This window comes from Fusarium phalaenopsidis, assembly GCF_050370095.1.
Source record: "Fusarium phalaenopsidis strain FUZ10S chromosome Unknown contig_32316, whole genome shotgun sequence".
In the NCBI taxonomy this organism is placed as follows: domain Eukaryota; kingdom Fungi; phylum Ascomycota; class Sordariomycetes; order Hypocreales; family Nectriaceae; genus Fusarium; species Fusarium phalaenopsidis.
Window position 1 is genome coordinate 321,379 of NW_028145399.1, and position 25,976 is coordinate 347,354.

A 25,976-nucleotide genomic window follows, 5' to 3' on the forward strand; every position below is an offset into this window, starting at 1 on the left:
CTGTTGCAGCTTGTTTGAATGCTACGGTTGCGTCGACAGCAACCGAGTCGATATGTAGGCCCCCGTACCGATGCCTATCAGCGGCTAGATACAGTAGCACAGAACCCATTTACAGTACAAGCAGCCTTGTAGAACCGTCGAGAATCCAATCGGAGAGAAGCCGAGCAAGTAAAAGCCCGATGCATTGGCATTCTTGGTCATCTAGTAATACAGAACAAAAAACGACAAAATACCTCCCCGATACCAACCCCCCCAAACCAACCGTCCTGAAAGACGTTTTCTCGTTAAAAAGACATACCCAAAGGCAGATTTCGATGCACAGAGGCAGAGTGGAAAAGTTTGTTATCCCTCAAGTCCTGGTCCGTTGCGTTGCTTTTCCTTCCCTTGCGCCGTTATCCTCCCATCCACTAGCTGACCTCTTTGCGTGGACTAGGTCATCATTGTCTTCAAGGCCATCCCGAGCGTCACTACCGAGTGATCTTCTCCCTGTACCCCCGGAGGCTTCTTGTCGACGCCCATGAGCCCGTACACTGCGATCTGCGCCGACCGGACCGAGTACTCCATCGTAAACGTCACCTCACGGTCGATCTCCACGAACTGGCCCATCAGACCGAGGTTCTGACTTCCCTTGGGGATCACGTCTGGTCTGTCGCCCTTCTTTCGCGTCAGGAATGGGCTGCCGATGAGCGGCATGAGACAGGGGATGGTGATGGATCGCTCAAGAGTTGGGTGTAGAGGGAACGCCATTAGGTGAAGCAGTTCCGTCAGGATCTCAGCGCCCGTACACTCGAGCATGGGCTTCTTTACGTGTCGGCCTGCTTGGTCGGGGAAGAGGCCGTACCCCCAGAACACAAAGACGTCGTCGGGCTGGTCCTTGATGTGCGGCTGCTGGGGGATCGTGAGCGACAGCATCCACGGACAGTCTCGGAAGGTGATCAGAGGCACAGCGCCTGTGAGTGTCCCCGTCCAGGAGCGGAGGTGCTCGAAGAAGGCTGGATCGCGGAGAGTCACGGTGAAGGAGAGCCAAGTCGACTTGGAAGGACGGTCGAAAAAGGCCTCCGGGTTGCCAAAGGTCTCCGGTCGGTCCATCGCTAGCCTGTCCCAAAAGGTCCATGAGGGATCCAGCTCGTGGGGAGCAGAGTCGCGGAGTTCCATTGTCGGGGGAGGCTTGCTATTTGAGCCGTAGCCCATACCAGAGGTGAGTGAGCCCAGCGTCATGAGGACGAGATCCGAAGGACCTAGGGCGAGATCGACGTGCTTGTTGTCTTGGTAAGTCTTGAGTCCAGTCACTCTGAACTCGGGACCAATGTCCTCAATGTCCAGTCCGCTGACCTGAATGCCTGACGGTGTTAGTCCCTCTTACACACTCGAGCCGAGATTCCGAACTCACCATGACGAAACTCGACGTCCATCGCCTTGAGATACTGCGTCAATGGCTTAATAATAGCCTCATAGTCCTCCTCCGGAGCCTGCTCTACCCCAGACAAGGTCCCCATGTTGGGAAACTCGTGCAAGAAGCGGTGCAGACACCTCCTAAACTCGACGGCGCTGCACCAAGGATGAAACCGGTTGAGCGACGACCACAGATCCCAGAAGTTGGTCTCGAAGAAGTCAGGCTCGAATAGAGCCTGGATCTCAAGTCCCTCGAGCTCCTTCTCTGTCTCGAGGACCACCCTCATCAGGTCGCACTGGTTCTTGACACTCAGGCCCATGGTGCTCACGTCGACAGCCTCCGGCTTCTCGACGCCGTACTTATCCATCACCTGCCTCACCAATCTCGTACCTGAAGCACCCAGCTTTCTCCTCGCCTGGTTGAACCGGTTGAGCTTGTCGGCAAGCGTCTCGCCCTCAGTGTCGGAGGGAACCTTCTCCAGCATGCCGTACAGGCAGCGATACGTGAGACTCATCTTCCTAATGGCCGACACACGATACCCAGTCTCCCATGACGGCTTAGAAAAAGTAGCCATCGATCCTCCAGCCTTGGACGACGCCTCGAGAATGTGAATGTGATCCCCCGGAACGTGAGCATCGTCAATCAGAAAGACGGCGGCAGCCAGCGACGCTATCCCGCCGCCGACAAGCCACACGTGAGGGCTGGGCCCATTGATGATCTCGGGGCTGCTGCCGAGACTGGCGACATTGTTCCCGTTGCTGTTGTCCATGTCACCTGGTGTCGCCGAGCTAGGTGTACCCGTTGTAACCGCAGCCGTAGGATCCTCCATCTTCTCCCCGTGGTTCGTTTCGTGCCCAGGCTCTCGGTCTAACCGAGAGGGATGCTGATCGTCAGCTTTGCGACCCTTGGCGAGTTGGCGAATATGCACGTATTTGAGCCTCTTTCCCCTCTTGAACAATTCGTCGATATCGTGAAAAGATGCCCAGTCGCAAAAGAGAAGAAAAATATCACGAGAGATGGGAAAATTTATGACTGGCCGGTTCGTCTCCCCTCACCCAAAAAGACCACACAGAGCACAAACCTCCCAGGGGAGAAACAAGCCCGGCGACCAATGGGGACGCCTGTCATCACACGCATTGTCTCCCCAAGCGTTGTTCCAACACCCCAGCCTCGGCGAGACCGGTTCAGAGTCTGGCGTCATTTCCGCCCACCTAACTCGTTTGTCTCAATTTTGGCTTTCTCTGGCTATTCCTTATCTCTACTAAACTTGACTGTAGCCTTTGAACCGACAGAAAAATTGCAAAGACCCAGAGGGGAGCAATCGTACGATGTTGGACAGCGGACAGCTTGGCGTGGCACCGGGTGGACCGCCCGTCCATCGGAAGCGGGCCGCTGCGTAGGTTGCGGAGGGCCGAGGCATGAAGCTCCGGAGGTGTTTGGTCGGTGTTGTGCATTGCTTTTTGATCGTACAGACGGGGACTCGCAGTGAGAGAGACAAACTGCAGAGAAGCGTCTCATAGATGTACAGATAGCCATCTTGCTTGCCTCTTTTTGCTACCAAGCTCTACGCCTCGTCACGAAATCTCTTCACTTGCCAACGCAATGGGCCAATGCGCATAGGCCTCGACCTGGCCTGCGGTGTGCCGTCGAGTTAGCGGGGCCCTCAACGGAAGGCCTCTCTTATCAAGGTAGAAAGATTGGACAAAAGACAAACTGCATCCATCCACAAATGCACTCATCAGGCTGCTTTTTCATCTGAGACCAGACCCTTTGCTAACCCTCCAATATCAACAGCTGTAATGCTCCATCAAGCACACTGGAGAGTCTAGAATGATATGATACCCCGTCACACCGGTCCTCAGGGTCCTTGACGGCCCCGCAAAGTGCTATCCGGAGGGTGGACCTGCAACGGCTGGGTCAGGGTTCCTCAGAGGAGCAGAGCGTGAGATGGGGATTTCTTGCATCATGACAGCATGGGAAAGTTGAACCTCTCAAATCAGCATCATGGAAGAGGAAAAGCACGGCCGTCAAACTTTTTTCCCTAGATCCGGGTGGTTTGCCGGTCACTTGTCTCAATGTCACATCATCACCCGAGCCGTGGATTGCCGGCATGCGGAACGGATGGATGCGTTGCTTGTTTCAAGAAGCCGTATTGTGCTCGCCTATTACTGCTGCTGCATGTTTGCGATACCACCTCGCGGGTATTGTTTCATAATATTCCACCTGCGGGAATCACGCATGCTCTAGAAGGCATTCAAAACGTGGCCGCCAGGGTCTTACGGAGGCAGCCGGATTCCGAGCGGTTTTGCTGACGGGAATAAAGCCTGCGATGGAGACTTGCCAAGAGAGGTCACCGTGAGAGCTTCACCGAGGAGGGTCTTGGGGCGGTCAATTGTTTACACGAAGAACAGCTGGCAGGCTTAGGCGAACTCCATGTCAGATCTTGGTCATTGGAGATTTACCAGGTCGAGCGAGATGACCTGAATTTGCCCTACCGGGCTTGGCCAAATTGCCTTGAAGAGGACCCTGTTTGGATCCTCGCCTACGGTGCAAAACCTGTTCCCTTCCCCAGCAATAGCCAGTCGCTTCTTGCCGATGAGCCTCGTCTTGGGGTTTGGAGACGCGGTTGAGGTTGATCGTTGCAGATCCTTGGCTGGGCTCTCACGACGAAAAATTCAAACAGAAATGCAGATTACGCAGTCCAAGAGAATGACCCCAAAATGTCTCGGCCACTGCCAGCAGCCGCAACCCGCAAGACCCGGAGTGCGTGCGGCTCGGCATCATCAGCCAAGGATCCAGCTCCTTTTTCCTTCAATCCCACTTTGAACAAACCCTCATCCGTACAGCCGTTCATTAGCAAAGTTCCAGTTCTTTACTCTTCTAAGACGCAGCCGCAGCCCCAAATGCCGAAGTCGCAGGTCCTCCCACGCTTTTAACCCCCACCGAGGTGGTCTAGCGCTGGACGAACTTGGACTTTGAAGCCGTGCTGATGCCCGTCCGTGATGGCGGCAGTCCAGTGACTGATTGATAAGGTGTGGGCCGCGGGCGACGGCGTCCGGGACGGTCTGAAACGGTTACGTACAGAATGTAGCGAGACCCATCGCGGACAGAGCCGGCGACGATTCCCGGAGGATGGGGGTGATGAAGTTTGAGAAGTGTCCCTTGTGATGAATTGCGTATCCAATGTCCAATGTTGTTGCAACAGGTAGACAGGCTGTGTCTCTGTCAACCAACAAGGCATTGTCTGTACCTACGTATCCGTATAGGCAAGCAAGCGCTTAACACTCTTGATATCAGAAACCAGATGGGGATCGGCATCAAGAGGGCTTTTCGGCTTTGGTGTGGATGATCTGGGATACCCCTGGCTTGGCTTCACACTGGACCCCCAGCTTCGCATTGGGTCCTTGACTTTTTTTTACCCTTACAGGCCCGCCACCCTCAAGACGCGTCCCATCGACCTTGGAAGCTTTGCCGGCGGCTGCGCCTCAGATAATCATCAAAAGAGGGCAAAAACTTGGTCGAGCTGGACATTACGCGTGCACACAATGTCAGAAACGGGTTCACGACTGCGGCCTGCGAAGACGTGTTGATGCAGCTATCCATATGTAATCACCTCGAGGCGTATTCGGGTTTTTCGCGTTGACGATTACGAGAACGTGTTTGGAGGGGGGCCACGGATAGATTAGTTAGCCTATTGCCGATGAAACGGAACAATTCTAGGGGACAATTGCAAGCCCTCGCCTCGGGCAGGCTAATGACAGCAGGGCAAACGCTTTGACGACATTTGGATCTATCAAAGGTGTTGTCCACGTGCAGGGCATGTCATCGAGGAGGCCGCTACAAAGGAAGACGTCTCATGACAGGCATACCCGTGATGCAAGGGCTCACAGTGTTGCAGCGGCAGAGGCTCTTTCTGGCCCGTGCAAAAGAACAATATCATCAAGAACATCAGCAGAACAGAACCACTGATATATACATTCCTCCCAACCCTCGAGATATCACTCGAAGCTCTGATGAATCTCAACTTCTTGCATTTGGCCCCACCCCATTGAGAAGATCCCCCCCGGTAATAACCCACGCGGTCGGTGCGCCACACCAACCTTTGAACCGACATCAAAGGGCGCTAAAAATGCCGCCTGCCAGCGGCGGTCTTTCAACGGGGGGGGAGCGTCACAGCGTGGCATTCACCATCCATTTTCCATCAGGCACCACACAAAAGAGAGGCAGCTGGGGGAGCGAGATGAGACAGGGTCAGGGTGCTTGCATCGGCAATTGGCCAAGGAAAGACGAGAGGAAAAAATGAGAGAAAAAATTCAAGCTCGTGCTTTGCAGAGTCAACAAAGATATTTTTTCCAAGATTTTTCCTGTATTTATTTACTTTTTTTCTTGTATCTTTACCCGTCATCTACGTGCACCTAATTTCAACAAAAAGGCGCCGCCTGTCAACGGACCATCACGCCCCAATTGCTCCTTCCTCTAGCCAATTTCTTTTTTTTTTCCCTCTCTCGGCCCCCCGCTCAACCTCCGACCCGGCTTCCTCCTCCATCCTCCACCATCTTGGGCCGCTTCCGCTCCCTCCCCTCCACTTGTTCCGGTCTGGTTCGGGTCCCCAATTATTTCTTGTGAGCTTAGCTTCCTGCTGTTCACATTCTCTCTTATCCCTCCACACCCTCCCACCCCCTTTTACCGCCTTCTTTCCCTCCCCCAACCCTCCTACGATCCTCATCCTCCTTTACCTCCATCTTGGTCTCGCTCTCTCTCTCTGCGTAGGCTACGGACCAGCAATTGGCTTTGTTTGTCCCTTTTATCGCCCGCTTTCTGTGGCCCAGGCCTCAACGCCTTGCCCCTCCTGCGCGTTTAGTCGCCCGGAAAACGTTGAAGCGTTGTGTGCTGCCTCCGCCTCGGTGAACTTTTCGTCCGCCTCAGGACTTCACCTACCCTAGCAACGTAAGTATCCCCCTCAGCCTCCTCCCGTCGTCATCTGTTGCCTCGGTTCAATCATGTGCCCTCTTGGTCGCCCTCAATGGCTCCGTCAAATATCTAGCCGTGCCCCAGACCGTCCATCTTGACCCCGGACTTACACCTGCGCTTAGACCAACCAGCTCAAAACGCACGAGACATTCAATGTGGTAGACGACATCGACGAGTCACTTGCCATCACTCTGAAACCATCATGGCTTCCTTCCTCCCGCGTCGCTTCCGCGGCGAGACTCAGGTCACCGAAAAGACGACACCGTCCTGGGCCTCCAAGCGCCTCACTCCTATCGCCCAGTACCTCGCCCGACGCGCCTGCTCACACCCCATTCATACCGTCGTCCTTGTCGCCGTCCTTGCGAGCACCTCATACGTTGGCTTTCTTCAAGAAAACTTCTTCAACGTCGACGTTGACACCACCGCTGTGGGCAAGGCCGATTGGTCTTCCCTAGTCGAGGGTAGCCGCGTCCTGCGCGCTGGCCCAGAGACTGCCTGGAAGTGGAAGGGCGTCGAGCAAGATGTTGACGTTGCTGGTGCCGATGCCGACCACCTCGCTCTCCTGACCCTCGTGTTCCCCGACACTCTGTCTACCGACTCGCCTAGCACTGCGCCTCGATCTCACCACGTTCCTGTTCCTCAGAACCTGTCCATCACGCAACTCCCGTCTACCGAGAACCCCTTTACCACCTACTCCCAGGACAGCATCCTCGCCTACTCTCTCCCCTACGCCGAGGGCCCTGAGTTCCTTGCTGCCACCCAGGAGATTCCCAATGAGGATTCGGAAGAGACCGAGACAGAACATGGCCGCGAGAAGAAGACCTGGATCATGAAGGCTGCCAAGGTCAACACCCGTCACAGCATTGTTCAGTGGGCCAGCAACACATGGACCGAGTTCCTTGATCTTCTCAAGAACGCCGAGACCCTCGACATTGTTATTATGCTCCTGGGCTACATTGCCATGCACCTGACCTTTGTCTCGCTTTTCCTCTCGATGCGCCGCATGGGTTCCAAGTTCTGGCTCGGTGTTTGCACCATCTTCTCCTCGGTCTTTGCTTTCCTCTTTGGTCTGGCTGTTACCACCAAGCTGGGTGTCCCCATCAGCGTTATTCTGCTGTCTGAGGGTCTTCCCTTCCTGGTCGTCACCATTGGCTTCGAGAAGAACATTGTTCTGACCCGCGCCGTCATGTCTCATGCTATTGAGCACCGACGCACCCAGGCCAAGAGCTCCAAGTCTGGCAAGCGATCCCCCGAGCGCTCCATGCAGAACGTCATCCAGTACGCTGTCCAGGCAGCCATCAAGGACAAGGGTTTCGAGATTATGCTCGACTACGCCATCGAGATTGTCATTCTCGTCCTCGGTGCTGCCTCTGGCGTGCAGGGTGGTCTCCAGCACTTCTGCTTCCTTGCTGCCTGGATCCTTTTCTTTGACTGCATCCTGCTCTTCACCTTTTACACTGCCATTCTCAGCATTAAGCTCGAGATCAACCGTATCAAGCGCCACGTCGACATGCGCATGGCTCTCGAGGACGATGGCGTCAGTCGTCGTGTTGCCGAGAACGTCGCCAAGAGCGAGGACTGGCCCCGTGTCAACGGCAACGCCAAGGACACTTCCCTCTTTGGTCGTGAGAGCAGCAGCATTCCCAAGTTCAAGGTCCTCATGGTCCTCGGCTTCCTCCTCGTCAACGCTGTCAACCTCGGCTCGATTCCCTTCCGCAACCCCAGCTCCCTGTCCAACATCCGTACCTGGGCTAGCAGCTTTGGCGGAGTGGCTTCGCCCATGTCCGTTGACCCCTTCAAGGTTGCCTCCAACGGCCTGGACGCCATCCTGGCTGACGCCAAGGCCAACAACCGACCCACCCTCGTCACTGTCCTCACCCCCATCAAGTACGAGCTCGAGTATCCTTCCATCCACTACGCCCTGGCGTCTTCTCTCAACGGAAGCGGCCCTGAGGTTGAGGAGGGATTCCACCCCTTCCAGCGATACGGCCTCGGCGGTCGCATGGTCGGCGGTCTGCTCAAGAGTCTGGAGGATCCAGTTCTCTCCAAGTGGATTGTCGTCGCCCTCGCTCTCAGTGTTGCTCTGAACGGCTACCTCTTCAACGTCGCTCGATGGGGTATCAAGGACCCCAACGACCCCGAACACCACATTGACCGAAATGAGCTCGCGCGCGCGCAGCAGTTCAACGACACCAGCTCGACCACCCTTCCTCTGGGCGAATACGTTCCTCCCACTCCCCAGCGCACCGAGCCCAGTACCCCCGCCGTTACCGACGATGAGGCTGATGGCCTACACATGACCAAGGCTCGACCCGCCAACCTACCCAAGCGAAGCAACGAGGAGCTCGAGAAGCTGTTGGCCGAGAAGCGAGTGCGCGAGATGAACGACGAGGAGGTTGTTTCTCTGTCGATGCGCGGCAAGATCCCTGGTTATGCTCTAGAAAAGACTCTTGGTGACTTTACCCGTGCTGTCAAGATCCGACGTACCATCATCTCTCGAACCAAGGCCACGACCGACCTGACTCACACCCTCGAGCGATCCAAGCTGCCTTACGAGAACTACAACTGGGAGCGCGTGTTTGGTGCTTGCTGCGAGAACGTTATCGGATACATGCCCCTTCCTGTCGGTGTTGCTGGACCTCTTGTTATTGATGGTCAGAGCTACTTTATCCCCATGGCTACCACTGAAGGTGTCCTGGTTGCCAGTGCCAGTCGAGGTTGCAAGGCCATCAACTCAGGTGGCGGCGCCATCACTGTTCTCACCGCCGACGGTATGACTCGTGGACCCTGTGTTGCTTTCGAGACTCTTGAGCGTGCCGGTGCCGCCAAGCTTTGGCTCGACTCTGAGGCCGGCCAGACCACGATGAAGAAGGCTTTCAACTCTACCAGCCGATTCGCCCGTCTCCAGTCGATGAAGACGGCGCTTGCTGGTACCAACTTGTTTATCCGATTCAAGACGACTACCGGTGACGCCATGGGTATGAACATGATTTCCAAGGGTGTTGAGCACGCTCTCAGTGTCATGTCTACGGATGGAGGCTTCGACGATATGCAGATTATCTCCGTGTCAGGCAACTACTGCACGGACAAGAAGCCCGCTGCTCTGAACTGGATTGACGGCCGAGGCAAGGGAGTTGTTGCCGAAGCCATCATCCCTGGCGAAGTTGTTCGCAGTGTTCTCAAGAGTGATGTCGACTCTCTGGTTGAGCTTAATGTGACCAAGAACTTGGTCGGTTCGGCCATGGCTGGTTCCGTCGGTGGATTCAACGCCCACGCCGCCAACATGGTGGCTGCCATCTTCCTTGCCACCGGTCAGGACCCTGCTCAGGTTGTTGAGAGTGCCAACTGTATCACCATCATGAAGAAGTAAGTGTTTTAGTCACATCTTACCAGAATCGTGCTAACCAACTGTCACAGCCTGAACGGAGCTCTCCAAATTTCCGTGTCCATGCCCTCGCTTGAGGTCGGAACCCTGGGTGGTGGTACCATTCTTGAGCCTCAGGGCTCCATGCTCGACATCCTCGGTGTCAGGGGATCTCACCCCACAAACCCTGGAGACAACGCCCGACGCCTGGCCCGCATCATTGCCGCGGCTGTGCTCGCTGGTGAACTGTCTCTGTGCAGTGCCCTCGCCGCTGGTCACCTGGTGCGAGCGCACATGCAGCACAACCGAAGTGCGGCTCCTTCTCGCAGCACGACTCCGGCTCCTCCCATGACGCCAATTTCCCTGGCCATGACCAACGCCCAGGAGCGTTCTGCCTCAACGACATCGATGAGCGCAGCCGCCATCCAGCGATCAAAGAGGTAAAGATGATGAAGTGTTTGACGGAGCATTTGGTGGGTTGGTGTCAAAATTCATAGACGTTGCTTGTAGGGCACATCGTCTTGGTTGGTGAAGGTCACAGCATGGAGTTTTCGCATTATGGGACATTCTGGAAAGGTCACGCAAAGCGTACATATACATACACTACACGTAAAACATACAACAACAACAACAACAACAGCTGGATTAAGTTCCGCTTTAAAAATGCATTTTAATCCTCTTTTGTACCTAGGTTTCGGTCTGGTGTTTAGGTGAATGTCTTTACTCTGGCAACAGCCTCACCGTCCATGGATGTGAACTTGATGCCCTTCTTTTCCATCTCCCTCTTGCACTCTTCCCATGTGTCCTGCATAACGGGCCTTGTACCCTCTGCTACAATCCAAGTCTGATATCCCTCATCGACGGCATGCTCCGCTGTAGCCTTGACGCAATAATCACCCGCCAAACCAACAACGTAAACATCAGTAACTTCCTGCTCCTTGAGCATACCCGCCAACCCACTATCGCTCAACCGAAACGGATCATAAAAAGCACTATACATCTCAACTCTCTCATCCTGTCCCTTCTCAATAACAGCATGCACCCTCGAGACATCCAGCTCAGGCACCAGGTCCGCGCCCTCGGTACCCTGGACACAGTGCGTCGGCCATAAGGTCGTCTCGTACGTGCGCGAGGGATCGTGGGGGTGGACGATGATGGTGGAGGATGTGTAGGGATCCGCGGAGGGGTGGTTAGATGCGAAGGATATGTGTGATGCTGGGTGGAAGTCTTTTGTTGCGAGGATGAGGGGGAAGGGGAGGGAGGTTAGGGTGTTGATTGGGGTGGCGATGGAGCGGCCTTCTGGGACTGGGAGGGAGCCATTCTAAAAGAGTCAGCTGTTTGAACATGCGGATATTTTGAGACATGTAAGAAGCTCAATTGAGAGCTGAGTGATGTCACGGGGGTTCTTAGTAAAGGAATGGGATATGGACAGAGATGCGCCCGTCATTGTCGACAGGCTTGAGTAAGAAGCGCAATTGTGTCAAAGCATCTCCTCGGTGAGAAAATGAGAAATCACGGCTCGTGTAGTTGCAATTCTTGATGAACGAGAAGGCTCTTTGGTTGACTTCAACCTCCATCTGACCCGCGCAGGTAGCATGTGGCAAAGACAAAGAGATAGACTCACCGGTGGGCAGAAATCCTCTTGAAAGTCCACAATAATGAGGGCGGGCTTGAATTGTTTATCGTCTGCCATTCTGAAGTTCTGTAGTGCTGTGCTATTGGTAGGTAGGTCTGCAGGTGATGATGGAGGGGCTGTTGGAGAGTTCAAGTTGAGGTCTCGGGATAAGCCGATAAGCGACCCCGCCATGAGGCATCACGGGACAAGAGTAACACAGCGAGTCAAGCACAACTCTACACTTTGTACTCCATACAAAGGACACCGGCGCAAGTCGAGCAAGACTCGGCCAAACAAAAAGCAAAAATACAGACAAACAGCAAAAAAAGATGAGTTATGTTATAGGAAAAGCCCGATGCGGGGGTCGAACCCGCAACCTTGAGATCGCGTACTCATCACCTGGTTTCAAGAGGGACACTCTTTATTTTACCAAGGTAATCTAAGAGTCTCACGCTCTACCGATTGAGCTAACCGGGCTCAATCTGTTTTTGACAAATTGCCTCAGAATGAAGTACATATTGGGCTGAATGGCAAGAATCTGCAAGTCAAAGTTTTTCTTCATGTGTGGGGCTGGGGCGTTGAGGTTTGGCTTGGTGGGTTTGGTGGGTTCTTTGCGGTGTGGCAGGGATACCCTTGTGGTTTTGGCGTTGATTATGTAATGGCAGCTGTCAGTTGGGCTACCCTGGACAAACATGTTGACTTTGGAGGTCATTCAATTGAGGAGGAAACATGCAGCAATTGGCTAGTTAAGGATAATAGGTCGGGTCGTAGATCTCTTGATTTAGTTCCACTATGCGCTGGTGTAAGAAAACTGCAAGATTGGTGCCTGCTTTTGCTTATCAGCTTTATTGGGTCAAATACTGCGATGCTCATCTTCACCGGAACAGTCGGGATAGTAACCGCTTAATTGACCATGGTCATGACATCGATATGATATGACCTCGTGAATCGGCGTAGCTTATTGACCCCTTTATCATCTCTAAGTGTGGGATGTGAAGAACACGAGTTGAGTTCCATCTATGAGGGATCACTCCAAGGCTTCGTCTAAAAGAGCAACACGGACCCCATGGTGAAAGAGGCAAGCATCTCACTGATTTAAAACAAGAGTCCCCGCTTTGTGTCATCATCCCTTGTAACCATCTTATCCCTACGCCGCGTGAATGCCCAGTCTCTCGCCACCCACTTCACATCACCTAACCGGGTATCCTACCCTGCCAGATCAATTCGAAATCTTACCCCAAGCAGAAAGACGCACCATGATTTGTCTGCCCGGACTTCGTCAGAATCCGACCCGGTAAGCGCTAGTCTTAGCGAAGCGAGAGACCATGGTCCGAAAAGCGCTTAACTATCCCAAGACCCTGGATCAACTGCGGCTTCTTGTATCTACCGGTCGTTTAAATACAGGGTGACGTCTCCCCCGCGGGTCTTTGGTTCGTCATCTTCGTTATGGCGCCTTTACTGCCGGATCAGCTACCTAGCTTGACGAGCCCTCTGGGCATCGTCTTGGTGGTTTTGGTGACCATTTCGGTGCTCTATTTCGTTGAGAACCTCATTCACGTGCCGTATCCTCCGGGGATTCCGCTTATACGTGAACCTGAGGGTGCTCGTCGGTTTAGTCTGCGGACGAGGTATGCCTACCTCACGGATTGTCAGGCGCTCTTTCGAGAGGCATATCACGACGTTTGTCCAACCCTCGCCCAAACAAATTGACTCTACTAAGAATTTTCCTTAGTACATTAAAAAGGGAAAGCCTGTCGTCATTCCAGGCTTCGGTTTCCGAAAAGAAGTCATCCTCCCGCAAAGCTCCATGAAATGGGTCCTCTCCCAACCCGACGAAGTCCTCAACGTCACCAAAGCCTTTGCAGAGGTCAACCAGGTCAGATGGAGTCTCGGGCACGAAGAGATCGCCGTCGATGCGTGGCAGGGCATGCTCGTCAAGAGCGACCTGAACCGCGTGCTGGAGAACATTGTCAACGCCATGAACAATGAGCTCAAGACTGTGTTTGACGAGCAGTTTGGGAAGGATACTGAGAATTGGAGGGAGATTGATCTTAGGTCGACGATTCAGATTATTGTTGCGCAGGCTGCTAGTCGGTTTACTGTTGGGCTGCCGTTGTGTAAGTTTGTTGTTTTGTTGATGTGGTGAGTTTGCTGACAGGATAAAGGCCGTAACAAAGATTACCTTAGGACATCTCTCAAGATTAACGACCTCCTCATTTTAAATGCTGGTCTCACTGGAGGCTTGCCTCTTGTCTTGCAGCCCATCGTCGGCACCCTTCTCAACATCCCAACAGGCATACAATTCCGCAAACTTAAGAAGTGGTTCGTTCCTCTCTGGAAGGGACGCATGGAAGCCGACCCAAGTGTTCCCGAGCCCCAGGATCATCTACAGATGATGCTTCGATATGGCCAGCGCGAACGACCAGATGAGATCAACGACATGGATGTTATGACCGGGCGTCTGATTGCTCATAACTTTGGTTCAATGCATCAGACACAGATCCAAGTCACCAACCTGATTCTCAACGTGCTTGGTTCTGACGCCGAGTTCAACACCATCGCCATCTTGCGTGATGAGATCGACCGTATCCTCGGTCCTGACGAGGACGCTCAATGGACGAAGGCCCTTGTTAACCAGATGACTCGTGCCGATAGTCTTTGCCGTGAGACTCTCCGCCTGGGTGCTTTCGGAGGAAGAGCCAACTTTCGCAAGGTCATGACGTCTGGTTTCACGACTGAAGATGGCATCCCACTTCCCAAGGGTCTTATGATTTCGTTCCTCGGTCAGCCAGCCCAGACGGACGAGGAAACCATGGAAGACCCCCTCAAGTTCGACCCTTTCCGCTTCTCCCGTATGCGCGAACTTGCTGTCAGCCGCGATGAAAAAGTGCCTTTAGTAAGCATGGTGTCGACATCTCCCGAGTTTCTCCCTTTTGGACATGGAAAACATGCTTGTCCTGGCCGGTTTCTCATCGATTTCGAGCTCAAGATGATTCTTGCATATGTGTTGAGGAAGTATGATATTGCGTTCCCAGAAGAGTATGCGGGCAAGAGGCCACCGAACGTCTGGATGGCTGAGGCCGTGTTACCACCAGAGGGTGTTAGGATCAGGATCAAGAGAAGGGCGAGACAGTCGAGCGATTAGAAACGCTATAAAGGCAAAACAGATGAATGAACTGAAAGTCATATCTCTATAAGGGTATCGTAATATTGAAAGAAGCGTTGCCGCCCTTGGTATCCATCCTGATACCTGGTATCTGAGGGCTGGCTAATGCCTTGGTAATCGATTCGCCATGTTTCATCATTGGGCAATGCCCATCGTCATCAACTTCGTAACCACAATCATAAACTCGTAACCATCATCACAAACTCGTGTCCATCTTGTCTACCTCATCCTCCTCGCTCGTTCCGACCCACGACATGGAACTTCGACAGTCGCGGTACAAGTGCGCCGGCACAGGGGAAATATTTGAGGTCCCCGGATTCGCGTACTCCCTCTCATCGCCGTGATAGCTGCCCACGGTGGGAGGATTGCCATGGTGCTTGACGAGCCGGTCAACCAGGTGTTCACTGATCTGGTTGCCGATAGAGTTATTGTCGCGACACACAAAGATCAAAAAGTCGAGGGCACCACGACCGATGGCTGCTCGCTCGTTGGCCCGGGAGATGTCTTCGGCCCTCGCGAGACGCTGCTCAACTTCCTCATCTTGCCGGATGAAGGCCATAGATGGGGGCTGCTCGGCGTTGGCAGCCTCGTCGTCCTTGTGGGCCAACATCTTGCGGTACTTGTTCTCGATCATTTGCCTGGCCTTGTAGCGTTCCACCCGCGAATCATTCTCGGGCGTCCTGGGAGTCGGGGGCATGCTCTGGCCTGTTCGGAGGCAGTGTGCCTTGCCGAAGTGGACAGACTTGACCTTCTTCTCCTTGACAAACCTTGACATCCTCCCGGTTCTGGAAGCATTGTCCCCGTCAAACGAGTGACAAATGCTATCAGTGTCGCTATCATCATCGGAATAAGCCAACGAGCAATCACTGTCGCTTTCTCCAGAATCCAAGTCGTCGCAGAAGTTGACGGCAGCAACCTTCTTGAGACACGACTTGACGGGTGTCCTTGTCCGATGCTTGGGCTTTCGAGCGGGAAGCACCGGACGATCGAAGTCGTAGGCCTTGTCGGACGGGGACTTGAGATCTCCCCACGAAGTCAAATTTAGGAGAATACCCTCTAGACGAAAGACCTCACGATTCTTCTTGATGACAGACCTAGGAGAACACCCGCAAGCGCTGTGGTGATGCTCAAGGGGCTTAGCGGGGGGAGGTTTGGGAATCTCCTCCGCTCTGACCAATCGCCGAAGTGCCTTCTTCTTCTCGTAGTCCACAACAAAACTACATTCCGGTCTACGGCTTCGGCCCGTACCAAGGATCCCACGGGGACGCGATGCGTGCTTGGAGTTTTGATGGGATGTCGAGCGGACTGATCCCACCACCGGCAGAGAAGAGGACATGTCGGAGTCGGATTCTGGGGTAGTCATGGGGAAATTGATCTGTGTCCCCGACGGGAAAAAGCTGAAGGTGTGAGAGTCGACCATGGGTACGTCGACGGAAGCGTTGTAGGAGATGGCGAGTTGAGCATGTCCGAAGACGGCGGAGTGTTGGCTATAAGCCGGGTTGAAGCCTTCCGAATTCATTTTCCTGACTTGACTGCCGAATGGTAGTGTAGAGGTATCGGGAAGAGTAGGAGTGTCGGAGAGATTGTTGAGCCAAGCCATGATGTGGTTTAGCTGAGGAGTAACTCGATCTTGTTCTTTCTTAATAAATTTTGTGACCCAAGAGCAGCCACAAAAGGGAGAGTGAATATGAGCCATAAGAGGTAGAGTGCCCAGAAAGATAAAAAAAAAGATAAAAAAAGAATCAAAAAGGTAAAAAAGGATCAAGAAAGTATTAAAAAGGATAAGGTGGTGATCGGGAGAAGTTGAGGACTCGAGATGATCAGAGTCGAGGGTTGTAATACGTGTGAGTGCCTGTTAAAGGGAAGAAGATGTTGTAAATTTGCGTGAATCTGTTAGAATGATGATTAGAGCGGAAAGAGTGGTTCACGGATCAAGGAGAAGAATCAGGCAGGGAGCTGGGTGGTTTAAGTAGATGTCAAAGGCAGCTGCAAACCTTATCGCGCCGCAGGTTTCCGTGAAGATATGTCAACAATTCAGCCGAGAGAGAGGAATTCGGACGCGATTGAACAAACGAACGAAGAGGGAAGGGAGCTGGTGTTATCTACATCGTGAAAGTAGCTTCCACACTGCAGCTAGGTGGCGGAAGTTAATCTTCCAACGTAGTCACCGAGACGATGAGTTTTGCTCAGCAGAGTGATGAAGTCATAGACATGGCAGAAACTTCAAGGCCCAGAGAGTTATGAACTCTGGGATTTGGATGGCAGGAATAGATATGGGGTCTTGGATCTAGGTGATATTGGATGAGAACCAAGTAGGTCGTACATTAAATGAAGAGGCAGTACACATCCGACATGAACGTTTTAAACACGTGATTGTAAGGCTGAGCGGACATTGCCATAAAGTAATATTGGTCAAATCTGGACTGTTACATGAGGGCCTCCTGAACTCTTGATCCCAGGATCTCCATTTCAGGAAATTCGCTGTGTTGGTGGCATTAAAAGGTAGGAGGTACATAAACTTTGTCTGTGACTCAATGGAGGATACTTATGTTATGCATTTGCTTGCGAGGCAACATGTGTTCGTATCGTTGGTGGCTGATGCTGAAGAAGAGAGAGGCGTTCGTGGGAGAACATGAGGATTGGGGCCAGCGAGCGGGTGGTTGTTCGGGAGCTAAGGAACGATAGATTGAGTTGAAACTCAATCGTCCACTCAAATGACTCAAATGATTGTCAGAACGGGCATAAACATAGCTGCCAGTGTGACTGTCCTGCTGTTTCTCATTTGGAGTTAACCATGGGCCTGGGTGGCCATTATGAGAAAACCGAAGATACCAGGGCTTTTCATTCGGATACAAAAGATGATTACCTCTTCAATTAGGTACCATGGTGATGACTCCTCAGTTGCATTGACTTTGGTGGTTGTTAGAGTTCCGTCCTCCACTAGGGCTTGGCCCATCAGCCGTAATTTCGACGCCTGGTTTCCATCCAATGACATTGGTGAGATGGCCGAGTTGGTTATGGCGTCAGGTTAAGGTCACCTTAACAACCTAAGATTCCTGATGGAGCAATCCTCCTGGGTTCGAGTCCCAGTCTCATCAAATTCTTCTTTTTGACTTTTTGCTGTTTACCTCTTTTACTGACCCTTTGCGGTTTGTGACATTTTTGCCGTTTGAGCGTTACAAAAATACTTCGTTGTTAGATCTTTTTGTTCAATGGAGCAACTCGTCTTTTGTTTAGTATGTAAGTTATAGTCGTACTTCCACCGGTTCTCTAAGATCCCAACAGCATTAACTCGTATCGCCCGACATAGCAGCTACATTTCCTTTCTTTATCAAGTCGGGATACCAGGCACAAGACAAACATAAGACCTTGCTCACAGACTGCTGGACATGGCCAAGATATGAGGCCATCTTGCATTGAATGCCTATCCTTAACAGCGCCTGTGACTCGTCAATGTATTCCCCGACGCTGACAAATGCATCTAGATAGCGGCAACGATTTGAGAGATATGGGTCGATATGCTTCAGGCTGGACTCGCTAGACGGATGTCGGCGATTGATCATGAGGAGGCTTAATTTGCTTTACATTGGAGCTACACTCGGCTGAATAACTTGGAGTCTGCGAAGCCCTTCAATCAACAAATGCCTATCTCAAAAACAAGTCATAGATTCGCCCGACTTTCTGAGTCTCAGCAAGGTGAGTTGGCGATATCGTATCTGGTCTGACTGTTGTTTGTGCGGGGTTGAGCACATTCTTCGGTTCTCGGCAGAGGAGCTATAAAACCCAATACGGGCCAACATATGCCGATTTCGCACTTCACCTCTTCAAAAACAACTTTTCAACAAAGCCGAGAAACCAATTGATACACCGACAACATGATCGGCTCAATATTAAGGCCGTGGGGCATCATGTCCATCTCGACCTTCTACCTCTTCACCACTGTCGCCAAGCTCGCCTTCTCTGGTGACTTGCGCACCTTGTTCTCTTGGGAGGCCTTTCACGACGCATGGTTCGGCAACTTTTGGGTATACATGGGTCCCAAGTCCAAGGCCGGGGCTGAGGGCTGGGTAGTCCCGCTGCTTGAGGGTCGTGTCAAGGATGGCAAGATTCATGAGACTGCTCAAGGCCCGCCAATCGACGGTGTCATCTTGGAGATTGGAGCCGGCAGTGGAATGTGGACACAGGTTCTGGCCGATGTCATCAAGAAGACCAAGTTGACTGCCGAAAAATCCTCCAGCAAGATCTATGGCGTCGAGCCGAACCTTATCTCTGCTGCGGCTCTGAAGCGACGCGTCGATGAGACAGGACTCGCTGGGACATACGAAGTCCTACCTTTTGGTATCCAAGACTTGAAGGACGAGACCTCCATTGGCCCAGGAAGCGTCGACTGCATCATTACTGTCCAATGTCTCTGCAGCATCCCAGAGCCAGAGAAGAACATTCGTCTGCTGTACGACTACCTCAAGCCAGGTGGCCGGTGGTACGTCTACGAGCATGTCAAGTCGGAACAGGGCACCGTGATCCCATTGATTCAGCGTGAGTAACCTCAAAATCACGATATTGATCACCAACTAACATGCGCCAGGTCTTACCAACATCCCCTGGGAGTACCTTGTCGGGTCTTGCAAGCTGTGTCGGCCAACTCTCAGGTCGATCCTCAAGGTTGGTGATTGGGATAGATTCAATGTGGCTCCTCTCTTGGGTGAGAGTTGGCTCGAGGTGATTCCTCACATTGCTGGGACCTTGACCAAGGCGTCATAAGAGGTTCAACAGAGGCTAAGACATCATGCACGGGAGGAGTCTAGAGTCGTTACTTGCCAGACATATTAGATGATGCCGGTGTCACTAGCTCGCCAAGAGTGGCTGCTGAGATATCTTTTTATAGTATCGGCAGCCTAGGATTCTCAGCTGTAAGAATGACAGTCCATCCCCGCGGTGCCATTAGATCGTTTCACGAAACGCCCGACTTCTTGGTGGCTGCAGCGGGAAATTACTGCTCGGCAGTTGTCAACAATGCATTCATTTCCAATCGGCATTAGACCAGCTTCGATCCCGTCGTAGCCCTGTAAGACGGACTAATAATTCCCGAAGCTTAACATGACCCCTGTGAATAGAGACCAAAACAACTCCAATAGAAACAGAAACCCTCTGCGGGGTGTCAATCACCGACGGTCCGTGACCCCGTAGATCATCACAGTCCCTCAGCTTTCATCTAACTGTGGAGTCGATCTCAATGCTCCGAGTCAGCCTTGTGCCCCTTTTGCTAGAGGTCGATGCCTTGCACCTTGCTCTTCTCGGATTGGGGGATTGATGGTGCGACCAGACGTGGCAGGGATCAACGTGGACAACTCAGCTAGCTGTCTAATTTGGACAAGCTCGTAAGAAGTTTGTACAAGTCATATGCAACGTCAACGGCACAATATTGCCCCGTTGGTATGAAGGGCTGTGGTATAAAGTCCTCTCTTGTTTGCTGTTGTTTAAGATTGCGTGATCGAGATAGACTATCAAGCCAACAGCAAGTCATTCAACTCCTGACCAGCTCTGTCTTAGCAACCCAACTATTTCAAGCCTTCAACATGAAGTTCACTGCTGCTCTTCTCTTCCTCATTCCTCTCGCCGCCGCCGGCCCCGCTAAGCAGTCCGCCGAGGTCCTGCCTGAGCTGTCTTCTGCCTCTGCCGGAGAAGACCGTTATGACCTTGGTGGTCATGGCGATGCCATGCAGCTCGCTGCTGTCACTTGCCCTGCCAACTACCCTCGATACTGCTCCATCGGTGGATTCTGCTGCCGAACCAAGAAGTGCTGCAAGTACGAGTGTTGCAAGAACACCGCGAGATACTGCAGCGCTGGCCGATGCTATCTCTAAGCGATTTCTTGTGAGCGATGACAGATTCTATCACATTAGAACAATACTAAATGTTTTAGTTGTTTAGAAATCCAGAAATAGGGCGATATGACATTGAGAAGTTGATTGACTCCCTTTTTAGAAGGGCTTGGTTGTCTATCGTCGCTTCTATCAAGGCGGCTAGACTAGAGCATTTCTCTTGTCGGCGACTGTATGGTAGAGCATCATCAGTCTATTTGTCGTTAAACCAAACACCATGTGGTTTGAGTTTGGATTTAACATTTTCAATGTACATATTTCAATGGATATCGATATTTGGGTGAGAGGGGTCTTCCTGGAAATTGCTCTTCGTGAGAACTCATGGGTATGTGCACCAAATTGTAAGTTAGATTTTACGTTCCTCTATTGCAACGGGTCAGTATGGATCCTAATACTTGGATCGATGGTCGTTCAGATGCCTGGCGGGCTATGTTTATACTACCTTAAATACGCTTTGATTCAATGGGCGAGCTTTTGCCTCGATCTTAGGACATTGGCTTCTGAGTTCTCTCCACTGGCATTAATTATTGGGTGAGGCGAGGACACTCCATGTTTCTCTAGCATTTGGCTCGCTCGGCTCAAATAGGCCTTCAGGTGTGGTAATCTGAAGAAAAAAGCTGCAGTTGACGATCAGATAACTTCCAGAAAATAGTGTCCTCTTGAACACCTCGTAATCAACTCTTAAGTTAACAGCCTGGCCAAGTGGAAAGTTCTAGGGCACCTCGTTAGAAGAAGTGGCCATGCAGTGACGCTAGCCGAGGTGGCAGACCCGGTGCTCCGTCGGATATGCGAGATATCCACGCCACAGGAGACCTCCGCCCTGGGCCCTGAATGGCGGCTGAACCAATGAAGGCGAGTTCTTGGGAAGCGGGCTGGCCACGGTCGGGATTTAAGCGCTCAAATCTTGTAAATTGCATTTCTGCCTGCCATGGCTTGAGGCTTCACAACCGAGCCTCGCAACCGCGCCAACGTGTGCCCATGAGTAGTGTCTGTACAACCTCATTGGGTGCGGTAAAGCCGAGAGCGAGGATGCGGACCAACCGTGACCATCGCTTCTGGTGACATCACTTGTGCGAGACATTCTGCTCTTGAGGCAGACGGCATCTGACCAACAGCAAGCCCTCTCTGCCAGGCTAGGGCATTTCACAGCCCTTTCATTTTTCTCACAACCTCTACGAAGCCTCGGTTAGTGGATGGACCCTTGAAATACCCTCAAGTGGCGTAACGTGCATGGGAATATTGGAAGAGGCGTTTCAAAAAGGCGGCTGTGGCCAACGTCATCATCTTGGCTCAACACGGAGCGCTTCAAGCCCCCACACCACCAGTAGAATCACATTGAAGATGGGTCTACCCCTCCGGGCTCACCGAGGATCACCTCAAGGACAGGCTATGTATCAAGATACTAGTAAATGAGGCTCTGCATGGGACTGTTTGAGTGCTTCTATTACCAACCTCGATCCTGGCAAAATCCATGTGTGCCTGTCGCTCCATACCCGCTATCCAATCTGTCACTCGACCCTCAGATCTCACCTCTACCTCCATCTCGGCCACAGTATACTTTCAGCTCTCTACATGCCCCTGGGACCCCGATATCACATTGTGTATGCAGGCTACGCTTGGCGGTGGGCGGGTCCGTCGTCTTTACACTGTGCACTTTGAGAGCCTCGTCGTTACTGGGTGCTGGGTAAAGACCACGTTGCGACGTTGGGGAGCTCATTCTTTCTTTTCATCTGCTTTCAAAATTCATTTTCCCATCTTTGGCCTCTGGAGCCTTGACCATTGTGTGCTTATCAACCATTTCCTGCAATGTCGCCCCCTTCGGATGAAGGCACAGGAAATGGCATGCCAGGTCCTCAGCAGCAAATGTACCGTCGATTCCCACGGGAAGCAAGGAATCATGAGAACCGTGCAAACACGGTTCACGGCTCTGGTTTAATGAATAATGGATGGATCCACAACGGGCCACGCTATTACGTCGACATAGAGAACGTCAACTTCTTCAACGACCCTGGATTCGGCCTGGAAGACGACGGCCAATCTGACTCGGCTGCAGAAGTGGATCCGGAAAGGGCTAGTGTCTCCAATCTAAACCTTGAAGCCCGGAACATGGTCTCTGATGTCGCCGAGCCACTGACTGATGGGCAAGGGTATTTGAGTGAACAGGACCAACAAGACTATGATTCCAGCGATCAAGACGACAGCTTCGACGAGAAATGCGGCCGCCCTTTTCGCCAATATGTCGAAGCAAAGACAATCATCGATGAGATTGACGGAGTGTCAGCACCTCTGCGGAAGTCTCAGGCCTATCTCAAGAAGATTAGAATCCCAAATGAGACTCTCTCTACAAGAGCCAAAACCCTGAGGAGGTTTTTGAAGTCTTGTAGAAAGAGGCACAAAGAAATCAAGCGAGAACTTGACGACAGTCCCGTGGTACGCACCGGTGGAGAAGATCCTTCTGAGGATGAGGGACTGCTCATCCGACTCAATGAGAAGGCTAAGGACGCCAGGCGCAAAGCGCAAGCTGTGGAGAATCGAGCGCGGATTATATCTGGGGTAGGAATACTGCAGCTCTGTTCAGTTCAGCTCATGGTAACTAACCGAGACCATTCCCAGACAGTACAACCCAGAAGCTCACGCCCGCGGCCCCCTGTTTTTCGTCAGGAGGCACTTGACCTTGAGCTCGTCCTCTTTCGGGATCATGCTCATGCTGTCATGCAATCGTTGAAAGCATTCTTATCCGTCTTCCAAAATTTCTGCTTGCCGAGCCCTCCTGATAGACTTGAAGCACGTGTCCTGAACACTCTTAGTGCAAGCCGAGATGCTTCAGGTGCGCTTTGCTATCGCCTGAGCCGGTTATGCCCCGAACACCAAGTACATCAGCTTTTCTTTAGTGTCGACAGAGAAGAAGACGTTAGAGCGCGGCAAAATGCTGTCAGTTTCGTCCTCGCTTGTCAGAGAACAGGTGCTCAGGAGAAAGAAAACAACCTCGTGTGGATCCGAGCTAAACCAGCGCCACCATCACAATATGTCACACACGAGGAAGTTGAAACTTTGCCTTCGAGTCATGAAGTGCGATTTTGTCTGGCTAGACTGCAGCCAAACTTTGATTTCAGGCTTGGGGAGACAAGTTTGAGTTGCCTACCTTCAAACGACGCTGGAAAGAGGAGTCCAATACCGCTATCCGAGTGGATCAAGATGACCTGGCGGGATAAAAGCACAAGGATCAGTCTCGCGAGGATGATTGCCGAGGTTGTTCTCAGTCTCAACCCTACTCTGTGGCGTCAAACCTGCCTGAGGGCTACCAAGGTCTTTGTCGTCTCACCCAAGTACGAAAAGATCGAGTCTCACGTCAAGATCCGTTTGGAGAAGCCGATTAATGACATCAGAAGCTACGACAGAACCAGCACAGAAGATTGGAAGCCCCCCCCCATTGAAAAGGTGCTCCTGGATCTCGGATTGACCCTTCTGGAGCTAGCATATATCGAAATCCCGGAAGAAGAACGTCAGGGCTTGATGAATGCGCCCATAGGGCCAGAAAATAAGGCAATACGGGACAAGTGCTGCAATGGCGCTTTGAAGAAAGATATGGGCACCAGATATGCTGATGTTACAAGGTTCTGCCTGCTGGAGTCAAATAGGGAGGGAGAGATGTATGACCTGGAGACCCAAAAAATCTTCTATCAAAAGGTTATTCGACCCCTTCAAATGGAAGAGGAGGAAATGAGCGGTATGATGAAGAAGCTGCAAGATGTAGCAAGGAACGTCTTGCCAGCCTCTGGGTAACGGGACCACCACTTTGACATTTATCCATGCACGTTAGATTTCACTTCAATTTACACTAACTGAACGGGCTAACGTACATGATAAGCGAGCGACGCGGACAAGCGAGCGACGCACTTTTCCTCCTTATACCTAACCTTCACTTAATCAATTGATTTATCAACCATAAAACATGTCAGACCCAAATATTGAGGCTAGAACCCTTCTTGCCCTTCAGGCCCTTCAAAATAACCCAAACCTACGTATTAAACCTACTGCAAGGATCTATAAGATCTCTGAGGCAAGATTACGTCGCCGGCAGGATGGCATTCAATCTCGAGGCGATATTATCCCTAACTCACGCCGACTATCTGATCTAGAGGAACAGATTATACCAGAGAGCTAAATGCGAAGATCTAACCGTTATTCGCAACTGGTTTCGGCTTATGGCGAATATAATCGCGAATTATGGCATCCGATTAGATGATATCTGGAACTTTGACGAGACTGGCTTTCTTATGGGTATGATTGCAAGCGGAATGGTTGTTATAGGTACAGAAAGGCGTAGACGACCGAAATCAGTGCAGCCTAGAAGCCGGGAATGGATTACGGTCATTCAGGCGATTAACACGGCCGGCTGGGCGATCCAGCCGTTTATTATCGGTGCGGGCCAATATCACCTCGCCAATTGGTACCGAGATAGCAACCTCCCGGGCGATTGGGCTATTGCAATGACCCAAAATGGCTGGACCGATAATGAAATCGGTCTCAAGTGGCTAAAGCACTTCAACCGGTGTACAAATAATTGATCAATTGGTTCCTATCGTCTTCTGATCCTAGATGGCCATGAAAGTCACCACTCCGTCGACTTTGAGAGATATTGCGAGGAAAATAAGATTATTACGCTTTGTATGCCGCCTCATTCGTCTCATCCGCTTTAGCCCCTTGATGTCGGGTACCTTAACCTGCTCAAGCAGGCTTATGGTCGGGAAATTAAGCGTCTAATCAGATGCTCTATAACCCACGTTTCAAAGACCGAGTTCTTCCTAGCCTTTTATGCCGCATATTAGGCTACTATGATAGAAAGAAATATCAAGTTAGCCTTCAGAGGGGCTAGGCTTATTCCTCTTGACCCAGAAAGTATGGTCTTAAAGCTTAATATGCAGCTATAGACGCCAACGCTTACCGAGGAGGTAGCTAGCCCCTTGACCCCTTGGGTCTCAAAGACCCCAAAGACTATCCTCGAGGCCTAATCTTAGTCTGAATACCTCAATAGACGAATTAGAAGGCATCAAAGTAGCTCCCTAGAGTTAATTCTAAGAGCTCTTAAGTCACTTGCTAAGGGAACTATAGCAATAATGCATGAGAATGCCTTATTAAGGGCTAAGGTCTAAGACCTTCGATAGGCAAATGAGATATTAAGCCAGCGCCGGAGGGCAAAAAGGACCCGACTACAAAGAGGAGGGGTAATAATAGTAGAGGAAGGAAGGCAAGTAATTAATCAGAGGGATATTAATGCGCAGGTAGTGGCGGAATCGTCGAGAAGTGGTGGTCGAGGAAGGTCGGTCGGACCGGGGGTTCGGTGCTATGGAGTGTGCGGCAAGCCCGGGCATAATATAAGAACGTGTCAGGTAGTGATTGAGACGTCTAGGGAAGAGTATAGTGGGTAGTTTTAATTAATTAATTAATTTATTGCGATTTTATAGTGATTTCTAGTTAAGAGCGTAGTAAAAGCGCGTCGCTCGCTTATCCGCGTCGCTCGCTTATCATGTACGTTAGCCCTTGTTTGTATCATCTGAAGCTGTCTGAAATCCCTTGTCTGCAAT

At 51.8% G+C, this 25,976-nt stretch overlaps 7 protein-coding genes and 2 non-coding genes across 9 annotated transcripts; 6 read left to right on the forward strand and 3 right to left on the reverse strand.

The window, feature by feature from the left end:
- Window positions 1–429: 429 nt before the first annotated feature.
- Window positions 430–2,222, reverse strand: LRP88_11661 (oleate hydratase; the record flags this gene model as incomplete). The annotated part of the gene is made up of 2 exons (XM_083248085.1): window positions 430–1,340; window positions 1,391–2,222. 2 exons carry the CDS (start codon window positions 2,220–2,222, stop codon window positions 430–432), a joined length of 1,743 nt encoding a protein of 580 aa, XP_083095515.1.
- Window positions 2,223–6,566: 4,344 nt separating this feature from the next.
- On the forward strand, window positions 6,567–10,442 carry LRP88_11662 (hydroxymethylglutaryl-coenzyme A reductase-domain-containing protein; the record flags this gene model as incomplete). The annotated part of the gene is made up of 3 exons (XM_083248086.1): window positions 6,567–9,730; window positions 9,782–10,116; window positions 10,369–10,442. The coding sequence occupies 3 exons, from the start codon at window positions 6,567–6,569 to the stop codon at window positions 10,440–10,442; spliced, it is 3,573 nt and encodes a 1,190-aa protein (XP_083095516.1).
- A 1,250-nt stretch (window positions 10,443–11,692) lies between these two features.
- LRP88_11663 lies at window positions 11,693–11,820 on the reverse strand. The gene has a single exon. It is a non-coding gene; the product is annotated as a tRNA-Lys (tRNA).
- Window positions 11,821–12,789: 969 nt separating this feature from the next.
- On the forward strand, window positions 12,790–14,488 carry LRP88_11664 (cytochrome P450; the record flags this gene model as incomplete). Its single annotated transcript, XM_083248087.1, has 4 exons — window positions 12,790–13,023; window positions 13,076–13,356; window positions 13,427–13,458; window positions 13,509–14,488. 4 exons carry the CDS (start codon window positions 12,790–12,792, stop codon window positions 14,486–14,488), a joined length of 1,527 nt encoding a protein of 508 aa, XP_083095517.1.
- Window positions 14,489–14,705: 217 nt separating this feature from the next.
- LRP88_11665 (uncharacterized protein) lies at window positions 14,706–16,109 on the reverse strand (the record flags this gene model as incomplete). Its single annotated transcript, XM_083248088.1, has 1 exon — window positions 14,706–16,109. One exon carries the CDS (start codon window positions 16,107–16,109, stop codon window positions 14,706–14,708), a length of 1,404 nt encoding a protein of 467 aa, XP_083095518.1.
- A 1,396-nt stretch (window positions 16,110–17,505) lies between these two features.
- LRP88_11666 lies at window positions 17,506–17,607 on the forward strand. The gene has a single exon. It is a non-coding gene; the product is annotated as a tRNA-Leu (tRNA).
- A 777-nt stretch (window positions 17,608–18,384) lies between these two features.
- LRP88_11667 (class I SAM-dependent methyltransferase) lies at window positions 18,385–19,179 on the forward strand (the record flags this gene model as incomplete). The annotated part of the gene is made up of 2 exons (XM_083248089.1): window positions 18,385–19,043; window positions 19,095–19,179. The coding sequence occupies 2 exons, from the start codon at window positions 18,385–18,387 to the stop codon at window positions 19,177–19,179; spliced, it is 744 nt and encodes a 247-aa protein (XP_083095519.1).
- A 906-nt stretch (window positions 19,180–20,085) lies between these two features.
- On the forward strand, window positions 20,086–20,373 carry LRP88_11668 (uncharacterized protein; the record flags this gene model as incomplete). Its single annotated transcript, XM_083248090.1, has 1 exon — window positions 20,086–20,373. One exon carries the CDS (start codon window positions 20,086–20,088, stop codon window positions 20,371–20,373), a length of 288 nt encoding a protein of 95 aa, XP_083095520.1.
- A 3,255-nt stretch (window positions 20,374–23,628) lies between these two features.
- On the forward strand, window positions 23,629–24,174 carry LRP88_11669 (uncharacterized protein; the record flags this gene model as incomplete). The annotated part of the gene is made up of 1 exon (XM_083248091.1): window positions 23,629–24,174. One exon carries the CDS (start codon window positions 23,629–23,631, stop codon window positions 24,172–24,174), a length of 546 nt encoding a protein of 181 aa, XP_083095521.1.
- Window positions 24,175–25,976: the final 1,802 nt, after the last annotated feature.